The sequence below is a fragment of the Homarus americanus genome, unplaced genomic scaffold, assembly GCF_018991925.1.
Source record: "Homarus americanus isolate GMGI-L3 unplaced genomic scaffold, GMGI_Hamer_2.0 scaffold45562, whole genome shotgun sequence".
In the NCBI taxonomy this organism is placed as follows: Eukaryota; Metazoa; Arthropoda; class Malacostraca; order Decapoda; family Nephropidae; genus Homarus; species Homarus americanus.
Genome location: NW_024744839.1, coordinates 3861427 through 3884782, shown reverse-complemented (window position 1 = coordinate 3884782; position 23356 = coordinate 3861427). Strand labels below are relative to the sequence as shown.

The 23356-nt window shown below is 38.1% G+C and overlaps 2 protein-coding genes across 2 annotated transcripts in view; one reads left to right on the top strand and one right to left on the bottom strand.

Annotated features, from left to right (window-relative positions):
- The first annotated feature begins 7583 nt into the window (after positions 1-7583).
- On the top strand, positions 7584-22448 carry LOC121878041 (protein FAM185A-like). The gene is made up of 6 exons (XM_042384003.1): positions 7584-7962; positions 11302-11470; positions 14523-14722; positions 19162-19342; positions 21210-21342; positions 22082-22448. Exons 1-6 carry the CDS (start codon positions 7690-7692, stop codon positions 22284-22286), a joined length of 1161 nt encoding a protein of 386 aa, XP_042239937.1. The 5' UTR covers positions 7584-7689; the 3' UTR covers positions 22287-22448.
- Positions 21277-23356, bottom strand: part of LOC121878040 (gastric triacylglycerol lipase-like) — a 41314-nt gene continuing 39234 nt past the window's right edge. Inside the window, exon 11 of the transcript XR_006091091.1 lies at positions 21277-21408. The gene's annotated coding sequence lies outside the window, so the exon portion shown is untranslated. The remainder of the gene's footprint in view (positions 21409-23356) is intronic.

Sequence of the window (23356 nt, the reverse complement as noted above, 5' to 3'; positions counted from 1 at the left end):
GTCACGGGAATGAGTCTCTGAACTCGCTTACCTTGACTGTATTATCTTATTTGGGGTTGATGCTGCTTTATATATATATATATTATCATAATAATACAATCTTTATACTAATACAGTACTGTATGTTATCACGATATTGAGTTCACTGTCTTCCAACATTTTAACAAAATATTTTCTTCGCATTACTTAAATATACTGTTACAAGACTTGGTCATATTTTAAAAGACGTATTTAGGTCTAATAAATTTTATTTGCAATTTTTTATTTTTTTTTTATTTTTGAAACCTCTCATAACTTTTCAAAAATACATTTTAGAAACATGCATAAGTATATGAAGAATGTGACATTGTTGAATGACAATGATTGAAGGTAAAATATGTTTTTATTTGCTCTTGTTTCTTGTCACCATATGTTAAGTAGGAAAAGGCTTGAAAAAGAAAAAAAAATTGCTCCTCCATTAGTTTCATGCACATTTCTTGGATCCACTGCCCCATTCTCCCCTTATGTGCATAAAGTTTGTGCTTGGGAGAGTTTTCTCTCTGATTAGTGTGCAAAGTTGAGCACTTTAATGGAGAGAACATTTCCCAGTAATAAATAAATAAAGAGTAAAGACTTAAGATTTGTTTCAACACTTATCTTTATTGAAACTAAATACAGTGTGGGACTGTGGTGGATGTCATACCATCCCAAATTTAGTGCATCATGCAATAGCATGATGGAATTAGTTACTGGAGGTTCCATGCCAGTTCCAGGTGCAAACACTGGTGGCCTCTCCCTTACTTCATACTTAGGCATGTTGATATATTTAATAGAGAAGTTACATAATGTATTTCCTTATTAGTGCAAGGTTGTACTTTCTGGCAACATCCCTAAATCTTTTTAATTATGCATCATGCTCATTTTGACTGGCTACACTTTCACATTGCTCACTTGAGCAAATGTGCCCCTCAACTTCTCTGATAGAATGTTGTCTGTTCTCATAAATTACAAAGAATACTACTTAAGACTTGCTTAATTCACTATAACTCCAAAACTCCCTTAGCGGGTAAGCCCAACAAGGGTTAGTGTCCTTTAATTTTAGGTAGTGGATATTTTGCAATGACTGGCTAAGTTCCTACTAATGCTATTTTACTGTGAGCGTTGAGATTGGGCAAGTACTTTCTGTTTCATGTGACTGGTCCGCACCCTGGCTAGGAAGTTGGGTAACGTTAGGTAGGTTTCTTTGGTTGATTGGGCCAGGTTTTAGGGTAATTATTATTGACTGACCCGCCGGTGATTTAACATAGTAAACGATTATAAAAATGATGTAATTTTGCTGTGTTTTATGGAGGACTTTTTTTTTTTTTTTTTTACTTAACCCAACCTTAACCTTAGCATAAAACGGCTGCATTACCACCGAGAAGACAAAGTAGTGCGCACCTTAGGCACCTAAATATCTACTTAAATGCCCTCCTACAGAAACAAATAGAATGGCAGTTCAATCCCCTGACAGCCTCTCATATGGGCTGGGTGTGGGTGCGACAAATCCGCACTGTAAGGAAGGTCCTCCAGGGAGTGGTGGGCCCACCCATGCACAGGTCATAGACCCACAATGGGGCCAGAGGGGGCATAAAAATAAGAGTAAATAGGAGATAAAATGACTATATTAATCTCCACCATGAAGATGCCGGAAAACCAGTACTCACTGACGAAAAGAGAGTAAAAATATAAACACCAAAACAAATGACTCGCAGGTGGGTCAATCGTCAATATTAACCCAGCTACTCAGCGAAATAAATACCAAATGGCGTTTGCCGGTAATGGACGATTAGCCAAACTGAGTGTACTCGCAGTAAAATAGGATTAGTAAGAACTTACTGGAGTAAATATTTAGTAGTTGCTGCCAACACTTATTGACTTTTGAAAATGGGTTTTTATAGTGTAAATCATTGTGTTAAATTCAAATATGACCCTCACTGCCATTGGAAATGAGCAGTAGTGAAGCAAGCGAGCAGACCCGGGTTCGATCCCCAGGCAGGGTGAAACTATAGGCAAGTTTCTTTATGCCATTTGCCTCTGTCTAACCAGCAATAATTGGGGACCTGGATGTTAATCGATTTGCAGACCGTATTCTGGGGTAATGTTTAGCCATTGCAGTTGGCGAGCTGTCCAGTTCGGTCTATTCCTTGACACTGGGTCATGCAGCTCGTTAACTCAGGGTGTGGTTGTTGTGGTGGCCACAGCTTCTACTCCTTAAACAAATTCACACCTAGGTGGCCCTTAGGCCGGCCATCCTCGTTACACGAGGGACAACCATTACTGACACTCAGAATTATATCTTGGACACTTTACAGATAAAATAAGAACACCATGAGCCCAAAATATGACAATGGCTGCTGCTTTATTGTCCAAAATGTGCTGAATAATGCTCCAGCAAGCTCATGTACATCCATCTCACACAGATGCCATTTTCCAACCGGCCGTGAATGGAGACTTGTGCTGATTAGCGTACAAGTATACATATCTCATCCCTTATTAAATTGCACACACTAATAAGAATACTTTCTGTCACTCGGAATTGAGTATGACGATCATCCAGCTATGATAAAATATGAGTTATTAAGGATGTCACCTTCGTTTTTGAGTCCTGAGGTGACTAGAGAGGCTGATTTGGGACCGGCAGGACCATCCACAGATGTTGCATGTGTGGAGGGCTACATCTAGTGTGGGAAGGGCAGCGGCAGCATCTTTCCAGCATTGGCACTTGTCTGCCTCGGTCTGCAGTCGGACTAACTCGAAAGTCTTGACACCTTGTGTGGTGCTCCTCCAAGAATTAGGGTGTGGAGTGATCGTCTCCCAGATGAGGGGGTCAATTTGGCACTTTTTCAGGTTTGTCTTAAGACTATACTTATTTCTTTTCAGTGGCCTGCCAGCATTACGTTTACTATTCTTTAGTTGACTGTAAATTAGCTATTTTGGCAGTCGACTGTCGTCCATGTGGGTAACATGACCAGTCCAACTTAGTTGTTCATGAATAATGTTAGCCTCGATGCTCCTACAGTTGGTGTCAGCTAGAATACTGGCATTTGTTCTCTTGTCTTCCCAGCAAACTCGGAGGATGGAATGTAGACTTCTTTTACTTTTATCCTCTTCACCACTGATCGGCTCGTTAGCCGCTTGGGCAATTGGTCACGTCTCTTTACTTTTCCTTTTACTTTTATCCTCTTCACCACTGATCGGCTCGTTAGCCGCTTGGGCGATTGGTCACGTCTCTTTACTTTTCCTTTTCTTTTATCCTCTTCACCAAATGATCGACTCGTCAGCCGCTTGGGCGATCAGTCACGTCTCCGTTACGCACTGTTGGCAAGTACTGGGCATGCACCGGCTCCTGAATGTACCTGAACTTGCTCCAGTGTTGGTCAAGTCTGGTCTTGAAAGAGCTCACACTCGGTGCCGTCACAACACTTTCTGGTAGATTGTTCCAAGAGTTCACAACTCTCACTCCGAAAAAGTTTGCCCTCACAGTTTTCTGGACTTGCAGCTTCTTCAATCTTGAGCTGTGACCCCTTGTGAGACGAGCGTCCGCCAGCTCTAAGTAAGGACACTCGACTGAGTCGTGCCCCTTGAGATGCTTTTACACCTCAATTAGGTCTCCCCTTGCCCGTCTGTAGTATAGACTAGGCAAGTTCAGGCGCTCCAATCACTCAGGGTAGCTGAGGTGCCGAAGTGCAGACACCAGTCTGGTGGCCCTCCTTTTAACATTTTCAACCAACTGACTGTCCCAAGCATATCTCGGGGACCAGACCTTCTTATAAGACCCAATAATTTATTTGCCTGATTTACCTTCTTGCAATGGCCAGAGAACTTCAGCTCATTGTCAACATACACTCCTAGGTCCTTCTCACATTCAGTCTCAAATAATGCATTTTTTCATCCCGTTGGGACATATGATACACCTCCTTACCGTTGGTACGCCCCAGGTGCATCCTCTTACACTTCGTGACATTGAATCTCAGCAGCCATTTCTTCGACCATTCTTGGAGCCCACAGAGGTCTTTCTGCAGCTCTTCACAGTCAACTTGGTTCTTGATTTCCCGAAATAACTTGGCGTCATTGGCAAACATTTGTATGGAGGAGTGTACAACGTCAGGCATGTCATTTATGAAACAAACAAACAACAGCGGGCCCAATACACTGCCCTGTGGTACCCCGCTTGTGACAGGTACGGATGATGATTCTGTGCCATTAATCACCACACACAGCTTGCGATCATGTAGAAACTCTTCTATCCACGTTAGGACATTTCCCCGAATTCCGTACCCTTCCAATTTGATTTTCAACCTCTCATGGGGTACACTGTCGAAAGCGTTGGCAAAATATAGGTAAATATTGTCGATATTACCACCTCGTTCCAGAATATGGGTTCAAATATCCAATACCTTGAGCAATTGTGTTAAGCAGGAGCGCCCCGGCATAAAACTGTGTTAGCAATCCTTTACAAGGTTGTTTTGTAGTAGATGTTCCATTGCAGCATCTCTGATAATGCTGTCGAGTACTTTACATATTATGCTGGTCTGGCTCACCGGTTCTATAGTTGTTTCATTGGTGAAAGTTTTCAAGTGCCTTGAGGTGCCTCCTGTATGTAACCCAATTCTCACTGCCATATAGCAGGGTGGAGAGGACCACTGCTTGATATATTGCAACCTTGGAGATCATTTCAGCTCCCTACAGCAGAAGACACGGGTATGGAGTCTGCCAAAGGCTTGAGATGCACATCTGATCCAATGTTGAATCTCTTTTTCGATGTCCGCAGTAGTGGATAGGTGGGAGCCGAGATGCCGAAAGTGGGTATCATTAGAAAGGGTAGTACCATTAAGCTGGATGGATGGTGGTGGTGTGGCTGAACCAGGGGCAGGCTGAAAGAGAATCTGAGTCTTAGGTACTTTTACCTCAAGGCTGAAGTGTGCATACTCATCTGTGTAGGTGTTCAGGATATCCTGTAGATCACATTCAGTGTGAGCGACAAGGGTGAAGTCGTCTGCATACTGAAGTTCAGTAATAGAAGCTGCGACACCTTTTTTCTTGCCTGGAGTCGTCTCCTTTCATCTGGTACTGGATGTCCACCCTGCCGGCTAAATTGGCACTGGCATGAGGAAGGAAGGCAGCCAAGAAAATGGAAAAGAGTTGGTGCCAATACACATCCTTGTTTTACTCCCGTTTGGATGGGGAAGAACTCAGACTAGGTGCAATTGTGCAGGACACTGCCGTTCCTGCCATCGTAGAGTTGCCTCACAATGTCGAGGAATTTTGGTGGGGAGCCAAAACGGCTCAGGGTCCGCCAGAGGGCTTCCCTGTTGACTGAGTCAAGGGCTTTGATTAGGTCAATGAAGGCCATGTACAGGTCATGTCGCTGCTCTTTGCTCTTTTCCTGTTTCTGGCGGGCAGCAAAATTCATGTCAGTGGTGCCACATTGAGATTCTGGGAGGAAGTTTTCCACATTAGGAAGAAGTCTGTTTAGGAGGACTGGCGATAATCTTGCCAGCTACTGAAAGCAGCGAGATTCCACAGTCTGGCCGGTCTCCCTTGTTCTTATAAATATCGAGGATGGGGAGCATCTTTAAGAGCTTGGGGGATTTCCTCCTTTTCCCCTATATTCTCCAAGAGAGAGTGGAGACAGCTGGTAAGCAGAGGTCCTCCTGCTATATACACCTTGGGTGGGATTCCATCAGGCCCTGAGGTTTTGTTATTCTTGATCTGTTTGATGGCAGTAGCTACCTCATCCAGGGATGGAGGATAGCTGAGGTGGGTCAGCTCTGGATGCTGAGGGACTTGCTGGGTAGTCAGGACATCCACATCGGTGTTTCGGTTGAGCAGTGAAAGGTAGTGCACTTTCCAGCGCTGAAGGATGCCTTCATCTTTAATTAAGGAGTTACCTGTGGAGGGGGGCTGCATCATGAGTGATTGGCCCATAAAATGTTTTGGTGGAATTGAAAATTATGCACTTCTTGTGCTGATCTGCAAGTTTTTTTCAATTCACATGCTTTATTCTTAAACCAGTTCTTTAGATTGCGAAGTTCGCGCTGGACCGCCGCTTTCTTCTTGCGGAAGGTATCGGCTTTGGTCTGAGACTGAGGGTTGTTCTGTCAGCCAGTTAAAGCAGCACGTTTATCATCGACTAGTACATTGATTTTCGGGTCATTTTCATCAAAACAATCCTGATGTATTCTTTCGATCTGGCTGTAGGTCTCTCTGCAGGTTTTTGTCATGACTGTGTTGAGAATACCCCATTCGGCACTGGGATTTGGGTTGTTTGTTATCAGATTGATAAAAGTTTATCAGCCCATGTTTGAGCTGCTTTCTGAAAGCATGTGCTACCAATGGATCCTCCTAGATGCTTAGTGGTTAAAAAAAAAAAAAAAAAATATATATATATATATATATATATATATATATATATATATATATATATATATATATATATATATATATATATATATATATATATATATATATATATATATATATATATATATATATTCTGCTTGATGAAGGCTACGTCGGATAAAGCTAGGACAAGGCAAGGATTCTACAGTAATAATAATCTTGTCCTACAGGAAGCCAGCCGTAGTACTGCACCTTGTCCGCAGAGTTGCCAACTTAGCGACTTTGTAGTTAGATCTAGAGCTTTTAGTTTTGTTCTAGCGACATTTTAGAGAGATTTGCGACTTGTCGCAAATCTAGAGATATCCACAGAAATCTAGCGACTTTCTGGATACTTTTGGACTGTCCATGAAAACTCAGTTTTCCTAATTTCGAGCCATAATATATAGCAACGGGGTTACAGGGATAATAAATAATAAGAAAAGTTTATTACATTTGAACGGGTCTTGGTACAGAAGGAGGGACACGTCTATTTCCTGATCACTTGATGTCAGCCCGTCCATGGCTAATGTTGCCGTGTCGTCATTTATTTGTCTATTACCTTCGCCTTTGTAGCACCTGGGTAACTTACCTTTTTGTCAGATATGCAATATGAATTTCATTAATACGCTAAATTTTAAAGAATATTAGCAAAACATCTTATAGAATTAATTCTATCAAGCCTGCGTGGTTCCAAACTTCTCATCCGCGTCCACCATGGGTGACCCATAGACTCCATACAGTTGCCCCGACACTGTTCACCCGCTTTGCCAAAAAACATCAAGGAAAGTTTCCGCTTGTTTGCATGCTGTTTATTAATTTGAACCCTTCATAGTCCCAATAGAAAATGGGTAAGCCACAGTATTCGCAGCGATTTAGGAAGGAATGGCTCAGAGATGACAGATACAAAAATTGGCTTCTGGAGGTGCCAGGAGATAATAAAAAAGGATTTTGTAAATTTTGCAAGTGTACTTTGTCTGCTAAGTTGTGCGACATTGAAAAACACAAAAACACTAAAAAACACAAGAAAGCAGAAGAGCCTTTTAGTGCAGAAAGACAGACAATTTTACCATTCAAGAAACTTGGGAATAATAGCTAGCGACTTTCCATGGAAGATTTAGCGACATTTAGCTACTTTTAGGTACCAGCCTAGCGACATTTGAAAATCCGAGTTGGCAACACTGCTTGTCCGTCCGTCTGTAGTTGTAAACAGACCAGAGTTATTGGGGCTGTAGAGTACCGGCACCGGCTTTGACTGTGTCCATAGAAACATTTTTAATCCAAAGAAATATGACTCTAGTCCCTTCTACACTCTTCCGTTTCATTAAACAAATGAACTGTTTGACAAGATCTAATGCATCTATTAAAATGACAAACATCGCAACAAAATATATTGGAAACAATGGATGGAGGAATTCAGATTTTAATCGTAGATTCATATTTTCACACGCTACAGAAGACTACATTAAATTGATGGGCAAGGACTTGCATGTGAATCCAGGATTTGGAGTTCTCCACGCAAATGGAACTGTGGATTTACTTATAAAACCCACAAACCCACAGGTAATATTTATTGGGTAATAGGGAAGCAGACGGATAACACCAGAAGTTCAATTACGTAATTTTTTTCCACATGTACTTTGGGTGACGGTAATAAAAATGGGTATGTCTGAGATCAGCATTACTAGGGCATGAAGGATTAGGGAAATTGCAGGTTAAAACACGATAAAAACTTATATGACACTAAAATAATGTATCTATGTACGGTACGGGGTACGTGAAGAATGAATTATATACCGTAAATACTACTATGAAAAATCTGCAGAGTCAGCGTGTGTTGTCAACTCGGTTTGTGTGTAACTGACCTGCTCAGTCTGAGCATATTCTCATTTTCACAAATAATGTAAAATTACACCATGGTACTTTGGTAAAATTTTAGATTTGGGCGTCCCTGTATTTAGGTATCCAAACTAACCCAACCTAACCTAACCTAATGTAACTCTAACCTATCCTAATCTAGCATAATCAAACCTATATCTAACCTGACCAGGGGGCTTCTCCACCCCAGACCCCTCCGAGATTCCCTGGATGACTGAAACTTAAATAATACCGATACTTCAACGAAATTACTTCCAATGGTACCAGATAACATAACAAGTATGGTAAAGGTGTATTAGAGGGTGACCACCAGAAGGAATTGTTCTGAATTGGTTGAAATTTTTTCTACTCACTAATATGATATTAAACACAAAAATGGAAACGACAATGCATGGAACCTAATAGAACCTGACCTAACATACCCAACCTATGGGTTTGTTAGATCAGGTTCTATGCATTATCATTAATTTATGTGTAAAACAACTTACCTTAATATTGGGGTTGATATACATCAGCATTGGCGAGGAAGAATACGTGGAAGCATTCACCATCATTTAGAAACGTCTCTTGAAGAGGGATTCAGTGAGGTAAGCAACGAAAATGGCGCCGGGAGGAGAATTGTGAAGCGGGATAGAATAAATAAAAAGATTGTCAGGTTCTACTAGGTTCTATGCATTGTCGTTTCCATGTCTGTGTTTAATATTATGTTATTTGCATTATATATAAAGTAAATACAAAATAATGCATAGAACCGAATAAAACTTGGCCTAACATACCCAACCTATGGGTAGAATCTAATAGAACCTGACCTAACCAACCAAAGAAACCTACCTAATTTCCTAGCTAATGGCTCCACTCTCGGACCCCCCACTATATTAAATAGAAAGTACTTATTTTGATATCTGGTACTTACAGCCTGCCCCCCCCCACCCCCCACAAAAATGGGTGGGCTGCTGTGCTTCCCATGTTCCCCACCCACAACTTCTTGGACCCCCCTTTGAAGCCTATAGAATTGAAAAAAAAAGACAACCAAGCCAATATTAATGGCAATAAGACCCCCATGTGAGTCTCCGTCATTACTTGTAGGTGTTGACAATCACCAGAATCACACATTTATAGTTTAAGAGGGTACGTGAACACGCGACGCCACGGAAGAATTATGGCATATTTACAGTAAAAAAATTAGTTTTTCATCTACAAAGCATGTAGAGGCATGAAATTACTGCCATATGATTAGTTTCTTTTCATGTTTTACCCTGTAATTTCATGCCTTCTTTCAGTGCCCACTACAGGTGATTTATGATTGAAGATAAGAGAAAAATGAAAACAAAAAATGAAAGGGAAATTTTGTGATATCGTTTTTATTACTTAATACAGTACTGTGTTATCCAAACAACACATGTGAAAAATATGAACAAATTTCATAAGTAATTTCTGCTGTTTACTGTCTTCTCCACTACATGCATTACCAAAATTACTACTGTAGACAATTTACTGTACTGCTTATATATGGTTTCTGTATTTGTTATTGGCTTATATTCAAAGAATATGGCAAAAAAATCATGAAAACATGTTTTCGGATTTTAAGACTTGAGGAAGTACAGTACTTTTTTTTCATAGGAATATACAAAATCTTGATTTTATAATGGGATTCTTTGGGAAAATATTCTCTGATTTACAATGTTTTTTTTTTCAGGATTGTAACCCTTTCATAAGTCAGAGAATGCTATGTAAGATGAACTAACAAAACCTACCTATCTAATCTACCTGTGGTATCCTACAGTAGGATAGAAGTACAGGGTACATTACAGTATATTATTTTAAGGTTAGGGTATGTAAGTTCATTTAGTATAAGGTAGGTTGCTGGGAAGCATTACATTTCTTAGTGTTTTGCCGGTCACTGGGCAGCATTTTCCAAACTTTGAAGTGCAAACTTAGCATCGTTAGGTTGACGAAAGTCATGGAGTGATTTTACAGGACAGGTATTTGTATGGGAAAACTAAGGGGAAAGAACAAAAATATGAAAAGTTCAATTCCTTTACCCATTTTGGGATGCTTTTGAGGGCACAACTAAGTTTCCTTCTGTAGAGATTCTTCTTTAGATTTCTGGTTAACTTGGACTGCTCTTGTGAAGTGTGTAATACACAACTACAATGGTCCTTACTTAGTGAACTCATGTTTCCGCCTTGGTACACTTCTTGGAAGTTTCTTGCAATTTGTTACAGAAAGCTAAAGGATCATTCCCAAGAGTTTTAATAAATGATGATATTTACCAAAATTCATGTTTCAGTAACTCACAAAAGTTACGGCAGCAACACACTGTTGTGGTGCCTGCTGCAGTTATACTTTATTATCAGTAATATAAATGTAGCAATTTTATATGGTCAGTAAGGGTAAAATTCTCTCGTTAAAAGTTAAATACCAATATATTAAATAAAGATTGCATAAAAGGCAAAAGGAGAAATGATTGCAGTTATATTACAATCTCATACAGACCGTGCAGTGAGTAAGCTTAATTGTATCAAAAGTGCAATAAGATGTGCTTATTTTGTGTCACTTTTGATTTTATCTATGTGATCAAAGTATAAAGCTTTAAATATAATTTAGCTTCAGTGGTAATACAAAGTATGTTATACTGTACATTTTATGTATGGGTATGTTTGTCAAGAAACTAAAGTCTCATATGTATTGTACAGTTATTTGCAGCTTTACACGTCTAACTGTTACCAGTTACTTTACATACTTTTTACATTTACTCTTGGACAGAATGTGTGTATTTACCCCAGTGAGAAGACTGGCTCTCAATCTGGGCCTGGTGTGGGGGAAATACACATGTTAGGTACATGATAGTTGTACAGTATTAACTTATTACACATTTTCATTAATTTCACTCTTACAAAGAATCCCTTATAATTCATAGTTTCTTATTAAACCCCTGCAGGGGGCTCCATAATATGGTTCCATGGCCCTGCTAACTACAGGTTGAGGACCACTGCTTTACAGTATAAAATTTTATCTTTTCAGGAATATCCTGATGCAGATCGAGCATTTATTAACATTTATGGACTACCCACTGTCTCCTGTGAAGGTATTAATGTTGAACTAATAGGAGAATTGAAAGATGTTCTCGTGATAACTGCAACCCCAGAGTCATCTAAGATATTCTGTGAAGTACAAATACCAATCAAGTATGGTAAGCTTTTAACTTGTAGCTAAGTACAGTACAGTACTTGTACTGTACAGTAGTCTCAAAATTATCCATTGTTAACTTTACTTATCAGTCTTTATAGATTGAATAATTATCTTAGTATTGTAAATGGTTGTTAGAAATAAAATACTGTAACTTTTTTTTTTCTTTTTTTTAATTATTTATTGGGCACCTCCCTACATCCTTGTGTAAGGTGAAGCACAGAAGTGTTTACAGTGTCCAACAGGGAAGCATGCTAAGTTCATGCTTGCCTTTATGTCTCATGAGTTAAGAGCGTAGAAGCCTGAAGAGTCAAGGGTGTAGAAGCCTGAAGAGTCAATGGTTTATGTCATCAAGTTATTGGAAGCTCCAACAACTCCCTGAATATGAATTCGCAACTTTCGACTTACAACAGGTACCTACTTTACTGCTAGGTGAACAGGGACTAATGGGGGCTAGGAAGTATGTCCAAACAACTTCCACCGGCCCGGGAATCGAACCCGTGACATCTTGCTTGCGAGGCAAGAGCGATACCGCTTCTACCACCGGCCCCTCACTGGTTGTATTAAACAGCACGGTACAGTACGCATTATTTTATGAATATCATTGCCTTTACGCAAAAATTACTATTGAATGTAAGGAATGGTAATTACTGTAGTACAACATAACTGATATACCGGTATACCATCTCTGAACTCAAAGAACTAGATTTATATACCAGTCGTCTTTTGCCTAAATTTCTCAGTACAGCTGTGCAGGCAGTACACACCCAAGTTACGAATGGGTTACATTCCTGAACCCTGTTTGTAAGTCAGTCTGTTCGTAAGTCGGAACTGTGTTAATTCCATAGTTTAGGTTAGGTTAACCCATTCACCGCATAGTCTGATGTCATAATTACCCTGTATTCCCAACAAGTGTCACCAAAAAAGGAAAGTGCTAATTTGAGCTATTTTATTACTTTATTGCTTTATTCCTTTGAAATATGGGCAGCTTCTGTTGTCAAAATTGCCTCCAGAAGCATGGCTCATGTCATACAATCATATTATTCATCGCTGTAGATTCTAACCACCTCTTGAGGTCCAATATTGGTACCTCGCCTGGAATCATTTTGGGTGATATAAGGGGGCGGATTTCTGATTAATCTTTTCTTATTAATTTATCCCACTGCTGTTAACTTTTAAACTCTTCAACCTTTTTTTTTCTTCTCTCTCTTTCTTACTTCAGTAAGTACAGGTATAGATATTAGTTGTACCTTAGTTATGTTACTTCTTCTAGTTATTCCATAACCTCTGACCTTTGGTAGCATTGGCTCAAGGGTTAGGACACATGGGTATACTGTAATTCTGGTATCAAGCTATGGAAGAGAATGAAGGTAATTACTGCGGGAAAATGATACTCCTAACCTACAAATAAAATGGTTTATTAAATTGAAGTTATATTTTAAGAATACTTCCAGTAACACTCAACTACAGGATCCACTCCCTGGCTCGACTCTTCTGCAATTCCAATTAGCTACAATCTCCACTTACACCATTACTGGATGTACATTTAAAAGAACACACAACATTATAATTTTACATCTGGCACACTTGAGCACCAGCAATACAAGGTACCTGACCTCAGCTCTTAATCAGTCACAAGACTTTAGGAACAATCAAAACTTATACTTTAACACCATCAGGGTTGGTAGATTGTCTCCTTTATATTTCTACATTCGCCAAGAAATAAGTGGCGACCTCATACTCATGCTGTCTCCACACACACCCATACAACTGAAGAGATACCCATATGGGTACTCGGATGAATAACACAGCCTCAAAGCAATCTTTACTTAGAGGTGAACTCAAAACAAACAACACTGCTACTGTGATCTGGCTGTGTGTACACTGTTGCGTAAGCTCATCAGGGATAGGCAGTAAATAGCATGCGTCTGGGTGGCTAGCTAGCCTGGCTGGGCTGCTGGAGTGGCTGGCTGGGCCGCTGGGATGGCGGGTTAGCCTGGCTGGCTGAGCCGCTGGGGTGGCCGGCTAACCTGGCTGGCTGGGCCACTGGGTTCCAACAGGCCAACACCTCCGTGTATATGATGCTACCCGGTCTCAGTGGTTTTCCTCCATTTCCACTACTATGGTTGGAGGTTGTCCTAGCCTATAACGACCACTCTTGGCCTACAGGAATCTATGAACAGGATTGGGGGTTGTGGCTGAATGTGTGTTGACACGAATGTCATACGTTTTTAAAAGTTGAAGGTGCCAGAACACTTTACTTAAAACACATTAAAGTTACATTACTGGATCACTTGCATATTCAAATAAAACACAACTACGTCAAGTCACTTCATAGGACTGGGTGACACGGAGTATCAAACATACCTGTGAACAGGATGGGGGGTCGTGGCTGAATGTGGGCTTGGGACAGCTCAGATGCTTCCCGCCAACACTCACAACCCCGTGTTGCCACTTACACAGATATAACACAAACTCTGTGTCTCCGCACATTGACGGGTGAGAATCAGACTACGAACTCATTTTAATTTACTAATGTTAACTTGTCAACCTCAGCAATGACTGAGCTGCCAAAGATTAGAATTAAATTGATTTCAAGTTTCAGAATGGCAGTCATTGTGGGCGCGGCTTATAACAGAGGATCTCAAATTACTTCCCGTTTGATGCTCAAGATAAAACAAGTGACACTTCCCTTCAGGATGATTAATGAGTTTCTAAACTAGATAATTGACAATACTTTCAATACAAATATCAGATTCTCTGATGTTCACAGATCAAAAGGAGGTAACTTCAGCCTTAGTTAGCAACTCCTAGCAACACCAATGTACAGATGTTCAACTTCACGCACAAACACACAAACTGTCTGGATTGATGCTGGATTTTCCAGACTTTTAAAAATATTTCTGGTGATTAGAGGGGCAGTCCGAAGCACCTCAGAGAGTCTGATAAAAGCGAAGTCTGATGTATAAAAGTTCTACTGTACAATATTTGTTTCTTATGATGTGTTTAGTTGACCATCTGTTGAACTGTTCTTCATCTTCATATATCTTTTCCAGATCTTGATGTAAAGTTGCTTGATGATGCCTCTGTACAGATATTGGGGATGGAGGCTGATGAAGTAAATGTGTCAACTGTAAACGGCGAAATAAATACCCATGGGCTCAAAAGTCATAATATTCATGTTAACACTGAACATGGTCACATAACATCTGAAGGTACTATGCAAGGAAACATCTTCATTAATGCTAAAACAACAGTAAGTGCAATTTTACTGTATCTTTTTTACCCATGATGGATTAGAAGAGGTATAACTGAGAGTCTGCCCTCTGGAGGACAATGTAAATGATGAGTGACATAATTATACTTAAACAAGACTACCTAGTGGTTAGGTGTTCTAAGCATAAATTTATTGATGTGTGTGTGTGTGTGTGCATATGAAAGAGAGATGAGGTAAATTCATAAGGGGATCATAAATCTCTGTATGAGTAAGGGAAGCTACATTATGAACTGTAGTTATGTTTAATGGTTCTGAGATTATTCAGTCTTGCTTACAGGGAGTCTCAATAATTTGCATTTTTAAATTCACAGGTGCTTATGTTACTATTTTTTTTAAATTTCATGGCCGAACGCTGGCTGCCGCATTGCTTATTTACATAAGAAACCATAAAAGTCGTGGAAATTTAATTTTAATGCTCTAATTTGACTTATAAATAAAGAAAATATAGTATGTATAAATACTGTACCACTTCAATGCTCTAATGAGACTTAGATATAAAGAAAATACAGTAAACTCTCACACTTCCGGACCTCTTAGATCCTGATTTCAGTTGGTCTGGACAATGTCTGGATGTGGCAAATTCCTATTTGGTCTCTCTCCCTCAGTCCGATTGCCATGTTTACTTCCCAGCTGCTAAAATAGACCCCAGTCCGCATCTCCCGCCACTAATCACAGTGCATGTCTCTCCTCAATCTCGCTTGTAGTCTTGGTGTGTACACACCATCTCGCTACCTCTCAATTGCGCCCTTTTATTGTTCCTCGTGTATTTTGTGCCTTGTGACTGTTGTGTAGTGCTTACTGTAGCTCAGAAGCTGGAATTGTTACAGAAGTTAGAGAGTGGTTGGTTTGTAGCGAGATGCTGTAGCAAATATGGCGTCACTAAGCAAATGGTGACTGATATACAAAAGGCTAAGGGTTCCTTGCAGTCATTTGCAATGAAATATAGTCCTGATTCTTCAACCTGTAAGACGATTGAAATTAAAAGGGGTTAAGCTAAAATGATACGCTATTGATATACAGTAATACTGTCTATAGAGTAATACACTAAGACTGTATAATTATTATTACATTGTTGTTATTACTGTATTATTATTTAATACCATTATTACTATTATTAGTAATACAGTACTGTATTATTATTGCTATTGTTATTACCCATGTTAATAAAGTCCATGTACAATGTTATGATTATCATTAACGCGCCTTCGTCCCCCGGTTTATCCGGTCATTTGCCGGAAATGCGAAGGTTTTTTGTATAATATAAATCTAAGAAACCCTAAAATAAAATAAAAAAACATTAAGTGTAAAGTGAATGACAGTACAGTATGTGTTGAGGTGGAGGTAAAGCAGTTGGGTGGTGGACTGAGCTCCCTCCTTGTTCCTGAGCACTAGTCACCCTCTGACCTCCTTAATATACAACATTATCGTAAAATAATAAATTTTCCCTCAAAAATTCCCACATTCAACCTCAGATGAGTTATTATGTGGTGCAGCATTAAATTCTTGGTGTTTTGTTGACTTAGTGTGATCACAGCCAGCATGGCTCCTGCTTTTATGGATATTGGCATAACTCACAGGATGATTAGGAGAAGGGAAGGAGCTGTTTATGTAATGCAGAACTAATTTTTGTACAATATGTGTTACTATTTTTTTATGTATTGTGTATGATGTTTAGTGTTTATTAAAGCAGTTTTGGAACAGTTTATGGGTATTTCTTGTACTCTGGGACTAAACTAATTATTTCAGTTTAAATTAATTAAACTATAATTTGTGATTTGACAATTCATGATGTCTTCTGGTACCTAAACCATAAATTATCGCAACTCCACTGTGCAACACATCATGATTTATTGCCAGGAGTGATGATGTTCTGTTTGTTATCACATGTGTAAAGCAATGATTAAGTCTTTAAATTTATCGATTTGAAATTTTTGCAAATGCTGTTTGCTGATCTTTTTGAGTCTGGTCTAGGTTTATAGGTAACTGGGGTGACAAGTCTCTTGGTTCTAGGCTAGGGGCATACTATCTCTTGCACAGTACAGTACAGTATACTCTCAATTTAACGGAATCTGATATAACGAACTCTCGTTTTAGTGAAAGGAATTTTTTTCCATTATTTTTCGATCGATTTAGTGAACTAGTTCACTAAATCAAGATCAATTCTGTTAATATGCTCACACCTACAGAGACACCTCAGACACATGATATGTACAGTACATAGAACAAATAGAAACATTATTCATGGCTTCCCTTAAACTAGGGGGTTCGGTGTTTGTTTTCAATTTTGTTTTATTATTTCCAAACTTTTTCCAATTGATAGCTGCGCTCTTTTAACTTTTCCCCCCACACCACTTCCTTTCTGAGACTTCTGAGAGACTTTCGGCACGATGTCTAAGCACAGTAGTTAGTTGACCGAGAGGTAGACCTAGAGGTAGCAGTGAACAACATGCGGTGGCGGCAAGACACCCTGAGCAGATGTAAACAAACCACATGTCCAAGTAGCTCATTTGGCACAACATTTAATGAAATCACACACTATTTACTAAACTAAATCGAGGAAAAATACGTAAATTCGATTTAGTGGAAATTTTGATTTAATGAAAAGGGGTGGCTCAAATTAGTTCATTAAATCAAGAAAATACTGTACCTGACTCTACATTCACTTATTGTTGTTTACAGGCAAGGACTGGGATTCATGCCTGTGAAATACTAAGTGCAGGTTTGGTTTTCCAGGTTTACTGGTGTCAAAGACTTAAGAATTTAAAATTTAAAATGAGCGTTTGGCTCAGGAAAATGAGAAGAGTGCAGGTTTCGGTGATTGGATAGGGAGTACAAAATTGGGCTCTTATCAGAAAAATTAGGTGCCTTTGTTTAGAGTCTTTGGTAAACGAAGTAATAAAATGTTCTAGATATATTGGATATTAATAAGGAGTCAAATTGCATAACTCCTGCTATGCTTTATTAGACAAATTCGGGTGTCTGTTTTACCTCAAGCCAAACGGATCCATGAAACCTTCAGGATAACAATTTAGTATTGTAACTCCACACCCCTTTCATTTGCTTACCAGATCTGTGAGTTGTTCATTGACCTTTCTGCTTAGTTTTGTCTCTCATTGAGAGATGTAGGTGGGATTATGGTCCCTGCACTAGTATAGTGCATAAAGCAGGAGCATATTCACAATTCTGTACAATCCTTCATTTACTAAGGGGAGGTGGGAGGAGACAACAGCTAGGGACTCCAAAGACCTTTAATCGGGTGAGCTGTTAAGGATAGAACCAAGGAAAATATATCTTTTTGTTCAATGCTCTCAATGCGACGCTCAGCAATGCTACCTAGGTATGTTAATTCCTAGCCAATTCGCCAGGCCAACATACGAGCAATTAAAACATCTAATAATTACTTAATCAGTATTTTTTTTTCTTTTTGTTTTACGGGGATTAGCCCACCTGGGCACAGGTCACTGACCCACATCGGGGCTTGGGGGGCAAAAATGTAATAATAATAATAATAATGATGATGATGATGATGATGATGATGATAATAATAATAATAATAATAATAATAATAATAATAATAATAATAATAATAATAATAATAATAAAGAACCATAAAGAAATGCAAAATTTAAAAAAAAAATCTAACGTGAGAAACAATATACTGTACCTATGTATATTGTGTTGTCAATAGTAAGAGATACAATTGAGACCCTGCAATTGTGTGTAAATGAGGCAGAAAGTCAGATCAGCAACCTGGGACTTGGTCACAATTTTCGTGAGTGATGCCATATGGCAGCAGGGTCTACCATTAGACAAGACATTATGCTTCCATTATCTTCCAAGGCGGTAGTACCTCCCTGTTTGGTAGCTGCCTATCTACCTACTATCTTGGCTCAAGGCATCTAAAAAAGTCATTTTGTGGAGCTTGTATGAAGGGATATTCAGAATATTTCTTCCCCTTCTGTTTTTCTAAGTCATGAAGGAGTCATAGCTCTGATTGAGGAGTCAACTCTGAATCAGAAGTTTCTCTTATTTCTGTGTCAACATGTATATTGAAGTACAGAACTGTAGTCTGTGGCTATGCAAGATTAATATGTATGCCTTAATAAGTTAAGGACAATCTCACAGATCATGACTTCATTTCTCTTCAGCCTTTAAATAGGTTCTCATCAGCTCAGTCCAATGTTTTATTACCATAATGATAATTAATCCACCCATGGCCTTTGGAAGAGCTGAAGGGCCCAGATCCTATCTAGATCAAATTATTCAAGTACTGTATGTATGTAAAGTATTTAATTTAAAGAAATATAATGTCTGTTTTATTTTGCAAGGAAATTCACTTCATGTGTAACTATAATTGAATTACATAATTTTATAGTTCTGCAGTACAGTATTTGAATATTTTTCCTTTTCACCCACAGAAATTAAAAGCAAAAAGACTTCAAGGACTTATTTTAGATATTGAAGCTGAGGAGCTAAGTACTGCAGTTGAGTCGTCCTACATGAACCAGGGTCAAATATCAGCCCATCGAGGAGATATTATTATCAATAATCTTCATGGTTGTACAGATTTATTGATCAAACAAGGTCAAGTTGTTATCAGTGAGTACAGAAGATTATTATTTTATTATTGTAACAGTAATAAAATGGATTTTTTCCTCCTAAATTTCACTTCGTAGCACCCACTAGTGGGCTTGGCATTCTCTAACAGTAGGTTACATGTCCACTGAATTTTTGTAAGTCCTGGAAATACCACATTACATATGACATATGAATGAACCAGTGTCTGAGCAAAACCACACAGGGTCCCCAGGTTACAAACGGGTTCCGTTCCTGAGGACGTTTCTAAGTCGGAACACATGCTATATGTATCTGTACTATTTTTTTTATGGGAAATACCCCACCCAGGCCAGTCTCTATTGGAATTAATCCCATATATATATATATATATATATATATATATATATATATATATATATATATATATATATATATATATATATATATATATATATATATATATATATATATATATATATATATATATATATATATATTAGCATATATATATATATATATATATATATATATATATATATATATATATATATATATATATATATATATATATATATATATATATATATATATTCAACCCTCGCTTTTCTGCGGTCCCACTTACTCTTTTCCCCGCGTTTACGTGGTACCTGCGAAACCGGAATGCTCACTTTCATGAGTGTGTGTGCCCTTTAAATTAGGCGCGAGCAGGGTCTGCTAAGTAAGCCCAGTCATCAAAACATTACCGAGTTCTTCACCCGCCACCCACCACAGCCGACCCAAGTCAGTGATAGTGATAATGATAGTGAGGATATGAACTTATATGGACTTTGAGGGGTTTGACAAAGAGGCCCTGCAAGCCTCTGTGGTGGATAGTGATATAATTGATACAAGTGATACAGGTGAGGGCCAATAATCTGCCCTCTGCCTCAGAACCAACACCCCATCCCCGTGTGCCCAGCCATCTTTTCTACTAATGTAAATGTTAAAAAACCTAATATTATTGATATTTCTCTCAATTATTAATTGTGTGTGCATACCATCATAAAATTAAGAAGTTATTTTTACTACAAAGTACTGTAGGTATTGTGTCTGAAAAAGTGGAGTTTGGGGGTCGGCCCGGTATCTATTTCAATTAATCCCATATGTTATGTTGTTCACTTTACGCGTTTCTCACTTTACGCGGGCTGCCGGGGGTTGAATTAATCGCGTAAAGTGAGGGTTCACTGTGTGTATATATATATATATATATATATATATATATATATATATATATATATATATATATATATATATATATATATATATATAAAAGGGTAACGCAATTGCGTGGGTGGGGTGGGGGTGGTTGCCAGATACAGTACCAAAATACAACCATAGGACCCATCAGAGGAAGATTCCACATGCATGTACTAACGTTATTATAGACCATATATGTATGGGACGACCAAGAAAGCCAATGACTTTCTTCCCATACATATACGGAATGACCAGCTATAGGGTAAGTGTTCAGTAATACAAGTATACTTTATTAAATTATTAAATAATCGAAGTACAGGTACATAACTACCCAGTATGTATTTTCTGCCACCATTATTTCCACATACCCTAATGTGGGTATGTGAAGTGAAAATGCTGAGATTCTACTGCAGTTGAAATACAGTAGTGACATTTTATTGTGCAGTACAGTTTTTGTATTTTCTTAAAAATCAGTTTTTAATAGGGATGGCAATAAAAAGTTCATGATGCTTGTACAGTACTGTACAGTACTCAGATTCTGAAGAGTGGAGATTTAGGAAGAGTGCAGGTGCAAAAATTCATATGTAATCTGCCATTACATATGAATTTTTGTACCTGCACTATATTCCTAAATTTACATAAACTTCCTTGATGTGATATCTTCTCTTTGCAGCTGGATTTCATGGCCAGATTTCAGGCTTTGTTGGATCAGGCAAAGTTGATGTACATGTTACTGATGTCACAGGAAACTCAACACTTCACTTAAATGAGGGAAGCTTGGTGCTTTCAGTTCTTGAGAACCCCAGGTGTGTTATGTGCAATTTTTTTCTTCTTGCTTTGCCAAAGATCATAATGCAATATGATTTTAATTTCTGTAAATACAATACAGTATAGTATTATAGTTATGAAATAGCATGGTTGCTTAGTTACCTGGTAGGTATTATTGGTATTTGTCATGAATATGGCTGCGAAAAGAATACTGTAAATCCTGTTTCTGTGATCTCCAAGTTCATAATGTTGATATATCATGATGAAGGAATTAAGACAATAATTTCCAAGTCTACACCACCAAAATTTATTAAGTCATTATAGGCATAGATGATATGAGGAGTTCGGGACAAAAACATAGCACAGTACTTCTGTATAGGTAATTTCATTTCCATGTAATAATTCCTCGTTCCACAGAAGATCCTTGGAAGATTAAAGAATAAATGTGATTTTTGTGTCCTATTATTTGTTTAATCAAATACTAATCATAAAGTATGTTTCAAGGCACTCATCTCAGAAGTGAAGGAATTTGTGTGGTTGTAATTTTCAGATGGAAAGAAATTTAACAGATAACAGTAAGTCACCAGCCTATGTGAGAGTGACATCATAATAAGGCAGACTTTTCATTACTAAACTGTAGCAAGTCTCATAATTCTGAGTTGTAACTAAGAAAGAATATAAGATTGATTGGTGTGTCGAGTATGAAGTGTTGAGTTACATATTTTATTTTTGTGTTGTGTACTAAATGTTTTATTTTTCTCTACTTTCAACACTCAGGCATGACCTTGAGGTGACAGCCACATCTCTAGATATTAGCAAAGAGATTAAATCAGCAGGAACTACAGCATCTGGAAGCAGTCAGACTTTTAACTTAGTAAAAAATGACAATGCAGAGGCAAGTATACTGAAAGCCACAGTATTAAACGGATCAGCTCAAGTAAAATACCAGGATTGGTTTTCTACTTTAGGGATAAAGATGTAGGCACAATGTAAACTCACATAGTACATGTAATTAAAGGATAATTAGGATCACCCTTGAAACAATTTCCTTTTACCAATTACTCTAAGGAAGTTTATGTTGTGTTGGAAAGTCATTATAGTGAATATAATTGTGATTTCAATTGAATGAACTTCTTTAATTCTTCTCAGAGTTTCTTATTCATCCTTGTAGTGATGCTGACCTGCAGGGTTGTTGTTGGTTTTTTTTTAAGAAAATGGATAAATTTGTACTTGGAATGGTTTGGGGGAGGCGACTTTATTATCATTGTACTACAGACATGGGCATGAGGAATGGGTTCCAATAATTTGAACCAAATTTTTTTAGCAGATTTCATGCTAATATTAAAATACAGCAGGAGATTCAAATTTATTTGAATCCAAAATGATTTAAATTATGACAAAATCATAAACATACTGCATACAGTAGTACAATATACATTCTGTACTATAGTAATTATCTGATTCTCCTGTTTTCTCCAAAGCATTTTTTGGGATGTTTATCAATTATGGCAATGCTATACAGTATGTGCTCCTTTACAATTGTATTGGTTAATATTAACTTGTTTATCCAATATTGTTTACATACATACCATAGAAATTCACATTCAGTATTTACAAATATTAAGAATGTAAGAATACTTTTATACAACCCTCACTTCTGGCGGTCCCATTCATGGGTTCCAGTTCTTGGTGCCCTGCCAGAACCCAGGATGCTCACATTCCGTGGTGGGTGTACCCCTTTACTTTGCACGGGTGAAGTATAATTTTTTATTTAGCTCATAAAATTCATACAAATTATCCGGCCAGAATATAATTTACATTGCTGGAATTCTTACAATTTGATGATCATTTTGAATAAAAACATCATAGATTTTGCATTAGACATACAAATTTTAGATATAATGTTTACTCTGAGTAAATATGTTATCTTTTGTGCAAAATATATGACATTTATATTCAAAATATTCCTGATTTTACAAGGAATCCAGCAATGTCAATTATATTATCGTAACTTTAATCTGAGGTATTATTTAATACTAAATGTTAAAATCT

Excerpts from the sequence above, each read along its gene's own strand:
- LOC121878041 (XM_042384003.1), top strand. The coding sequence starts at position 7,690 with ATGACTCTAGTCCCTTCTACACTCTTCCGTTTCATTAAACAAATGAAC. Across the intron at positions 14,723-19,161 it reads TCATTAATGCTAAAACAACA|AAATTAAAAGCAAAAAGACT; the intron begins GTAAGTGCAATT and ends TTTCACCCACAG. Across the intron at positions 21,343-22,081 it reads TCAGTTCTTGAGAACCCCAG|GCATGACCTTGAGGTGACAG; the intron begins GTGTGTTATGTG and ends TTCAACACTCAG.